The sequence below is a fragment of the Lactuca virosa genome, chromosome 3 (assembly GCF_052849685.1).
Source record: "Lactuca virosa cultivar CGN04683 chromosome 3, Lactuca_virosa_CGN04683_v6, whole genome shotgun sequence".
NCBI classification, from domain to species: domain Eukaryota; kingdom Viridiplantae; phylum Streptophyta; class Magnoliopsida; order Asterales; family Asteraceae; genus Lactuca; species Lactuca virosa.
This window is the reverse complement of record NC_136428.1, coordinates 53,289,527-53,299,463: the sequence shown is the minus strand read 5'-3', so window position 1 is coordinate 53,299,463 and position 9,937 is coordinate 53,289,527. Positions and strand designations below refer to the sequence as shown.

The 9,937-nt window shown below is 37.1% G+C and overlaps 1 protein-coding gene across 1 annotated transcript; it reads left to right on the top strand.

The window, feature by feature from the left end:
- Window positions 1-6,867: 6,867 nt before the first annotated feature.
- On the top strand, window positions 6,868-8,641 carry LOC145165692 (translationally-controlled tumor protein homolog). The gene is made up of 5 exons (XM_079084491.1): window positions 6,868-7,021; window positions 7,701-7,774; window positions 7,872-8,000; window positions 8,091-8,248; window positions 8,341-8,641. Exons 1-5 carry the CDS (start codon window positions 6,994-6,996, stop codon window positions 8,456-8,458), a joined length of 507 nt encoding a protein of 168 aa, XP_078940617.1. The 5' UTR covers window positions 6,868-6,993; the 3' UTR covers window positions 8,459-8,641.
- The last annotated feature ends 1,296 nt before the right edge of the window (window positions 8,642-9,937 follow it).

Sequence of the window (9,937 nt, the reverse complement as noted above, 5' to 3'; positions counted from 1 at the left end):
CTAAATTGTCTACAACCATCACAATTTCATATATTCCATTACAAGGCAATGCTTCAAAATAGAAAACACATTAAGATAAGCATTAATAGAACTTTTTTCATTATCAAATGAATATCTAAATCCTTGTCTAAACAAACCATGAAAAGAAATGATGTTTCTTGCCATATCTGGCGAATAGCAACAATTATTCAAATCTAGTCCTAATCCATTACTAAGCACTAAAGAGTAAACTCCAATCTTGGTGACAGGCGACAATCTTCTGTTTCCCATGATCAAGTTTATCTTCCCATGCTCCACAACCTTATTTCTTCTTAGGCCCTGCAAATCAGAACAAATGTGAAAACCACATCCTGTATCAAGTACCCAAGAAATAGCATGTGATGAATCATTAGATTGAATAGTGTACATACATGCGAAGGACAACTTGATCTTCCCATCCTTGATTTCTTACAAGTACTTCGGGCAGCTTCGTTTCCAATGCCCTATGTCGTGGCAGTGATAGCACCCTGCATCCTTTGGGTTTGAGGTGGGTGCAGTGGGAACAACCTTGGTTCCACTAGAAGAGGTGTCATCTCGGGACTTTCCCTTATGGTGGCTCTTTGAGGGAGCCTTCCTCTTCTTACCCTTCCCTTGCCCAATAGCCAAGACGGGGGCAGTTGTAGCAGGAGTTGATGCAACAGATTCATCCTTGAGGTTGCTCTCAGCAGTCCTCAACAACCCTTGAAGCTTGCTCAACGTGACCTCCTCTTTGTTCATGTGGTAGGTCATGCAGAACTGGTTATAGCATGGAGGTAAGGAATGAAAATTTATGTCAATTGCCATCTCCTCATTGAAGTCCACATTTAACTTCTGCAGGCGATTAACATATCTTTGCATCTTCTGAAGATGAGCAGTGACAGACTCTCCGTCTCTCATATTGGTCGTGATCATCGAAGTGATGATCTCGTACCTCTCCTGCCTCGCGCTTTGATGGTATCTATCCATCAAATCTTGATGCATCTCGTAGGGGTAGAAGTCCTCGTAGGACTTTTGGAGTTCTGCGGTCATGGTGGCGAGCATGATGCAATGGACTTTCATAGCATCACGCTCGTGAGTTTCATAAGCAACAATCTCCTCGGGAGTAGCAGTTTCGAGATTGATCTCCTTTAGCTCCTTGTCGAGGACATATTCCTTGTCCTCGTAGCGGGTAACCATCCTTATGTTGTGGATCCAATCATTGAAATTGTTTCCGTCAAAGATTACCCTCCCACACAAATTCATGAGTGAGAACGAGCCTGAAGAGTTCGAGCCTGAAGCGTTGTTGTTGTTTGAGTTCGACATCTGAAAAGGAAAAGAGACAAAGTTTGATAAATTAAGAATCCCCAATTAAACACCCAAATGAGAAATTAGGGCTAGGATCCAACAACATTATTTACAACTTAAAATAGGGATGTCGTAATTCAAATTGCAAATAATTTGAAGGTAAGTGAATGACGATTCACTAATTTCCACCACGAAAAACGAAAACAATTAAGTTTTAAATGTATTGAAAACTCCTAGATCTGTTGAGATTCATTGAACTTTTCAATGACATGTTTAAATCTCGATATGCCCTCAAGTTTGTGACTGGGATACCGATGATCACAAACAGGGTGTGAATAACCATGCAAATATACATGGTGCCCCCAATGTTACAGTCGCCTAATCGATGTGTCGGTTAGCCACACACGCTCCATCGATCTACGACAAACATCGAGTCACCCTTTGCCACCTTTTCTTAGAGCCAAATTAGTGTGTTGGTTAACCACACACGCTCCACTAACGTCTTAGCAAGGGTACAAAGTGTAATTTCATGGAATTGCATCAAATTCACTTTTTGCCTAAAGTAACTAAGAATGAGAATTTTATAAAACATTTAGTTACTTTATAAATCATTATACTTTTAATGAGGAAATGTTTGCCCTATCCTACCCGTTCGGCTAACAACCCTCCACTAGTCAAGGGTGCGGTGGGTAAGAGTGGATACCCAATGGCGGTCATTTTACAGGTCACTTCCTTAAACACCCCTTATAGACTAGCTTTGTGAATGAGGTCTACTAACGGTAAGACTAGCATTTAGTTATACATATGTATAATAATTATTCTTATAATATTATAATAGTATAGGGTGAATTTTAAACTTGTAAAAATTCTAGGGTTTGGAATTTAATAATTTCAAAATTAAACTTTTAATTCAAGAATTAAATTCCAAAACTTGAGGGCGAGTTTTGAAACATTTCAAAACTAACTATATCAAAATTCAAATAAATAATTAAACAATTAGTTATGGTGATTATCTAATTTTGACCTAATCCAATTTTATGCAAGATAATGATCAAATAAATTCAAATAATTAACATTTATCATATAGGAAACAATCATTCAATTAGTTTGATGTTATCTTTAATTTTGGCAAGGATAATCACCCAATATCAATAAAATTCGTATTTTATCAATTAAAAACGATTTGGTAACTATCCCACAGCAAAATAGGCATAAAATCCCGAAAATCCCTCTGTCTGACTGTCCGACTCGTCGAGTCCCTTACTGGACTCATCGAGTTCATCCTACTCGGCGAGTCCTCTTTGGGACTCGGCGAGTCTGTCAGACAGAAAGCCAAAAAAAAATCGAATTCAAGCAATGAATGAAACACAAAGCATCAAATACAACAGAAGCCAATCAAGGCTCTGATACCACTGATGGGTTTTATACAAAAGAACAATCTTATGTGCTCATATAAAACCCTAAAGCTTGGATCTAGGATTCTCTATTATACATGCAATTCATCCAAGACTTGAAAATCCTAATCTAGCATACATTAAAATCAAAATATATAATGAACTAGTTTAGATGATACCTTTCAATGGTTGCAAGAATCCTTTGATCTTCAAGAAGCTTAGTGTCACAAGTGTAACACCTCTAATGGCTCACAAACACCACAAGCAAGAGGATGATGTTTTAGGAGAGAGGCCGAGAGGCAAAAGTCGGCTCCAAGCTTCCAAGGGATCAAGTGGCCGATTTTGCTAGCCCTAGGGGTCCTTATATACTTGAGCTTCTTGGGTTTCAGTCAAAACCCTAATTGGATGACTTAGGCCCTAAGTAACTTGAGAACCTTATGGAATAAGGCCTCCTTGGACGAATTTAAGATGGAATCCTCCTTAAATTCGTCCATGCCCTAATCCATAAGGATTCTCAGCCCAATATCAACTATCACACAATTGACAGTTCTAGTCCCCTTTAATTACTTAATGTCTTTTAGCCACAAAATTAATTCTTAATTAATTTTTGTCTAATAGTAATTAAACTATATGATTTCTCTTTTAATATATTATTCATATAATATATTAATAAACCACAATAACCTCTCTTTCTCCATAAATCATCCTATCAAGTTGCTTTGGTGAAGGCAACCCAAAAGGACCATGCACAACCGGGTCAAGTACATACCAACTATAGTTACGGGCTTAGACACTAATCCAACAGATGTCACAGTTGGTATCAGAGCATTAGTTTAAGCGAATTAAGAATAAGGATTCATTTATAGACTTAAACTTAGAATGCTAACCGATGATGGTGAGATAGGTGTCTAGAACATCTTAGGTTGTATACCTAAATAGACACGTGCACTGGGACAATTTAGGGAAATGCCTTCAATAATATTATGTGCTAAATAAGAAATTATTATATAGCGTAACTTAGGTTGAATACCTTACTTGCTATAATATGCCCTAACATACTTTAGGAAGTGATGCCTTATATGCTAAAATATGAGGAGCACCTTCGAGAGCTCCTGGGAGTTTTGAGGCGGGAGATACTTTATGTCAAATTCTCGAAGTGTGAGTTTTGGTTATGGGAGGTCCAGTTCTTAAGACATCTCGTTAACCATAACGGGATTCTGGTCGACCCAGTCAAAATTAAGGTAGTCATACAGTAGGAGGTCACGAAGTCTCCTTCAGATATCGAGAATTTCTTGGGTTTAACATTGTATTATCGGAGGTTCATTCAGGATTTTTCCAAGGTTGTTGTACCTCCCACTTGCTTGATGAGGAAGGGCGTGGATTTTTGTTGGGGGCCCGAGCAGCAGACCGCGTTCGAGAAGCTGAGGCAAAAATTATATGAGTCCCCGATGGTGCCTTCTCGGAGGGGTTGGAGGATTTTATTGTTTATTGTGATAATTCTATCACCAGTTTAGGGGTAGTACTTATGCAACGAGGAAAGGTTATTGTGTATGCTTCTAGGCAGCTGAAGTTGCATGAGGTTCATTATCCAACACATGCTCTGGAGTTGGGGGCATTGGTGTTTGCCCTCAATATTTGGTGGCATTATCTTTATGGGGTCCGGTGTACCATCTACACGGATCACAAGAGTTTGAAGCACCTCATGGATCAGTTGAATCTGAATATGAGACAACGTAGATGGCTTGACATGGTCAATGATTATGACTGCAAGATTCTTTATCACCCGGGGAAAGAGAATGTAGTAGATGATGCTTTGAGTCGTAAGTCGGTTTGTTCTTCTGTTGGGAGATTATGTATGAGGATTCTATCGACTTGCCGCTTCTGGATTTGATTAGGGAGGCTCAGGTCGAAAGAGCCAAGAAGGAAAACCGGAAGCATGAGAGAATTAGGGATGGGATTGAGATGTTTTCTACCAATAGCCGCAGATTGTTGTCTCAGTGCGGTCGGGTTTGGGTACCAGATTGGGAGAATAACAATTGAAGAAAAGGATTTGTACCCAGAACAATTACACAAAGGATAAGGATACAAAAGTAGCAGAAGAAAGAAGACGAAAGGGACAGTTGAGGAATAAGGTCAAACGTTTATTAGGTCTTTTACTCACACCAACGTGACAAACGAGCTAGAATTGTTTTATCTACATGGCAGTTACGTGACATTGGTAAACAATTTATCAGGATTGGTGTCACCGGGTGACCCCTTTTAATTTTTCAAAAGGACATTTTAAAACGTAGAAATACAAGTTCATGCCCTTCAAAGGCGAAAAACAGTCACGAGGGACCATTTAAACCAAATAGTCACAATTTCGTATATCAATGTTATTTCAATGATTGATTGTGTTTTTTTACACTCTATTCAAATTTATATTCTATTATCTAAATCATAATTAAATTAAATGTCTTCACATACATACCGTATATTGGATATTCAAATAAAAATATATTAATTTTAAATGATCAATATAAAAGTCTAAACAAAATTTATATCTTATTAGCTTAATAAAATTATATAAATCGTTTATCCGTGATTTCCACGAGATGTAACCTAATATAAAGACTATAAAAACACATACAAACTCTATTAAAATATCAATAATGTATATTAATAATTAGTAACTTGAATATCAATACAACCATCCTTTTATTTTATTTTGTATTATGAAAAGATATTACAAATATTTTTATAAAATTTGTATTAAATCTTATCTCTGAATAAGACACATAAAAACATACAGACTAGATATGTTCTCTATTAAAATATCAATAATATATATGTGTTAGTACTTAGTAACTTGAATATCGTTTCGGTGGTTTGGGTTTGTACTCGGCCTACGAGGTTTCCTCCTACGCATTTGTAGCCTCGAGGGCCCAATCTTGGGCATTACAAGACCACATCTTACGTGACAGTGGCGTATGTGGTATGAACTCGGATTACCTATGTGCTATGACTCGTCTTTGCGATACGATTCCGAGATTTGACTGTAGCGGTTTCACTAATAAGGACACCGCCCCCCCTAAATCCTAAAAAGCTTTGGCGTGTGCCCTTTTTAGCAAAATCGTCCAAGATATGGAAGTCGACTTCGACATGACTGTCAGACAGAAAGCAGTCTTTGAGTGTCTGTGGGCACCTCATGCTCAGGATTTTCTGCTAACTATCCCTATTGATGGTCTTGGCCAGCATATGTCTCCTGTGGAGTACCGAACTATCCTTCGTTACCGCCTCATGATTCCCATATTCCCAATTGACGAGATATGCCCAGATTGTCGCAAGGCATGTTTGGATACCTTTGGGGAACACACGGTTCATTGTAGAGAGCTCCCTGGTTTCAAGTATAGACATGATGTGGTTCAGGATGTTCTCTTTAATGTTTGTCGGCGTGCTGGTATTTCTGTGAAGAAAGAAGCGCCAGTGAACTTTTTGACGGACCTGCAGGATGGAAGGTCCACACTTAGACCGACTGGCATTTTGGTCTTTGGATGGATAGGAGGGAAGCATGCGTGCGTGGATCTTACTGGGGTCTCTCCACTCGTTGGTTTGGGGAGCGGGGGTTTCACAGCTGGGCATGCCGCTTTGAAAGCCGCTGCGTGCAAAGTGGTAAAGCACGAGAATGCATGTATAGAAAATCAACATGTGTTTGTACCTTTTGCATTCGATACATTTGATTTTCACGCACCAGAGACGGTGGAGCTCCTCAATAGAGTCTAACGGGTCATGCATTCTAATGTCATATCTCCTAAATCCACAAATGTTGTTTTCAAAAGAATTGGTTTTGCCATCCAGAAAGGGCTAGCGGCGCAGCTTGTTGCCCGTTTGTCTTCAATCGATATGTATTGAACTATATAACTTATTATATAGAATGAACACTTCAAGATTACGGAAAGATATTGCAAATATTTTTATAAAATTTGCATAAAAACTTATATCAAAATTGTTAAAAGATGCCAAGGTATAAAGAATAAAAGATGCCCAAAAGTCAAAAGTTGAAATAAAAAGAGAGAACCGGGTGCTTTGAAGCCAACCATATGGACAAATAATTAGAAAGGGTAAAGATGGTAATTATGCAAAGCTGAAGACCTATTTTTGTAATATCCCTCAGAGTCCTGTTCTGCATCGTCTTCTCCAAACCCTCGCTCTATATATACTCGCTGTATATCCGCTCCCCAAACCCTCCCCCCCGTCGCAAGGTGCTCTCTCTCTTTCGACTCCCTTTTTCCACCGATTCGAGAAGCATCTTGCAAACATGTTGGTCTACCAAGACTTGCTTACAGGTAAGCTATTTATTCATCGTTTCTTGTTTGATTCGAGTTCTATAATTGATTGACGAAGTTCCGGTTATCAGTTGTTTTTGAAGTAACGCAGTGTTGTGATTGTAAAATTAGGTTTTTTTTTGGTCTTTGATTATGCTTAATCGCTCTGTTTTTGTGTAGATCTGGTCATAATATATGTGTTGGATAAATAATTTCTTAGGTTCTTCTTTGATGTTTGGATTTGTAGTTCTATTAGATCTGAACAATAGTTTCTAGGTTCAATTTTGTGTTTGATTTTTTTATTACCTTCTTTTAAGATTTCACACCTTTGGTTATTTGCTTATGTTCATCGTCGATTTATTTACTATGCCTAAGCTTCGAATCTTAGTAATATCGCTGAAAGTGTATCTTTGTAGTTGATAGTTTTCTTTCGAAAATATCTTAAATCTTTCTGTACTGACATATCTTCTACCAAAAAAATCCATAGCCTTTTTTCGGCTTTGCAAGTGATGTGTTCTAGACATGTACTATAACATGGGATGATTAGAGAAGATGGATGTGTGCTTGATTGTCTGTATTCTATAAGTGACTTAAATGTTTTCATAAGCAGCCCTAAGCAAAGATCTTTGGACCAATGATTATTACGTCTTTGATCTTCCACTATTCCACATCTAATTCAAAATTGCATGTCTAATTTTAGGTGATGAGCTTCTCTCGGACTCTTTTCCTTACACTGAGATCCTGAATGGGATCCTATGGGAAGTTGAAGGAAAGGTATATCTTATTCTCTTGTATCATCTTTTCTTTTCTAATTCTTTGGTATTGCAAAGCATGTTCATAATCATTAACAGGATAATTTTTATATTTGCAGTGGGTGGTACAAGGAGCAGTTGATGTTAACATAGGTGCAAACCCTTCTGCTGAAGGAGGTGAAGATGATGAGGGCGTTGATGATCAAGCAGTGAAGGTTGTTGACATTGTTGACACCTTCAGACTCCAGGTAAAAAGTGTTAACTAATCCATTCCAAAAGCTTTTATCATATTTGAAGTTCATATGGAGGAGTAATAAATATATGAAAACATTGTGTAGGAGCAACCCCCATTTGACAAGAAGCAGTTTGTTGGATATATCAAGAACTACATCAAGAAACTTACTCCCAAGCTTGATGAAGAGCAGCAACAGTTCTTCAAGAAGAACATTGAGGCAGCAACTAAGTACCTTCTTGCCAAGCTCAGCGACCTCCAGTTGTAAGTCTATTATTTTTGTTACATAAAAACCCTAAATTATTAGAAAATCTTGAAAGCTAATTGTGTTTGATGAATGAATGAATTCTTTGCAGTTTTGTTGGAGAGGGTATGCATGATGATAGTACAATAGTGTTTGCTTACTACAAAGATGGTGCTGCTGACCCCACATTTTTGTACTTTGGTGTTGGATTGAAGGAGGTTAAGTGTTAAGAAGATATCGAGAGCCAACAAAGAGTTTGATTGAGGCCCTTGCTTTTATTTTAAGTTTGTTTTTAATTAAAATATGGATCTCTGCTAGTTTTATTATTGGTTTAATGTACTTTGGTGTCATTTTTGTACTGCAATTGGTATTTTATTAAGTTTTTATCTTTATAAAGCTTTGGGATTATGAAAGATGATGAGATGTTGTAGATTATTCATTTATTGTCTAACGAACCTCATCTAAATGAGGCAAACAGATTAAATGCTTAAAATAGTTTTCTTAATTCATACAATCTTTGTTTTATTAAAAAAACTGGATAACTAATGTAAGTTTGTGACTATAGAATGTTTTTATAATCACATTCTCCATACTAATTACGGTAAAATGAAATCTGTCAAAACTTGTTTCGTGTGTTGGGTTGACCTTCAAATCGCAATAGCAGGGTCACCTAGTCCTGTTGCAAAGATCTTACCTGATTCTGTTGGAAAGACTGGTTATTGGTCTGGTCCAACTAGTTGTTTTTTTAAAGATAGATTTGTATAAAGATAAGGTCACTATAGCCGTATGAGGTGGTTTTGCAGTAGAGTTTTGTTGGATGGGATGCCGAACGTAATTATAGCAAACTCATTTAGAATTGCACAAATTACCAAAAAGTTGAGGAAATGATATTTGAGATGGCAAGAACATCATAAGAAAGCTACCATAAACTACAATAAGAAAGAGTAGAGACAATTATTATTGATAATAAAAGGTAGAGAGGGTGTCCTACACAGAAGTGTGATCAATGATGATAGCGTGACGTTTGACATGGAAAAGTTTGATCTTACCGAAGATATGACCTCATATATGATAATTTGGAGGTGAAACATTAGTGTTGATGGATAGTCTCATCGTGCTTTATGTCTTTTGGTTTTTGATCTTTATTGTTGATATCCGTTCCTGCTCTTATGTTTGTTTTTTGATTACTCCACTATTGTTTTATTGGCCTCTTTCATTACTCCTAATTTTTGTTTCCCCCCTTTACAAGTTCTCATAAGTACCTATGTTTATGTCTTACTACAAACTACAACTTACTTTTCCTTTGTTTGTCTACTCTATAGGTTTTTGTTGTGCACATGCCAAAGGTCATCTAAGTGAGCAACCGCTCTTCCTCCTATGGAGACTTTACTATCGATTTTACCTCCACCTACCCTATTCTAATGAGATTTTTCTGGATCAGTTGTTGCACTATAGCCGTGTGACGCCTTGTTATTTTTTATTTATTAATTATTTTTTGGCCATTTTGTCTCTCTATGTTATGAAAAATACGAGGGCCAGTTGATTTGGTATTTTTAACATCCCTATAAAACATGCTTTCTAATATTGTATTCTTGGGGAATTACACGTTTTCAACTTTCATATTTTGTGTTCACGACTTTCATATTTGTAAACTCGCTTCAGCTTGTCTGTTTTTTTATTTTATTTTATATATTTTGTATGCTTGCATT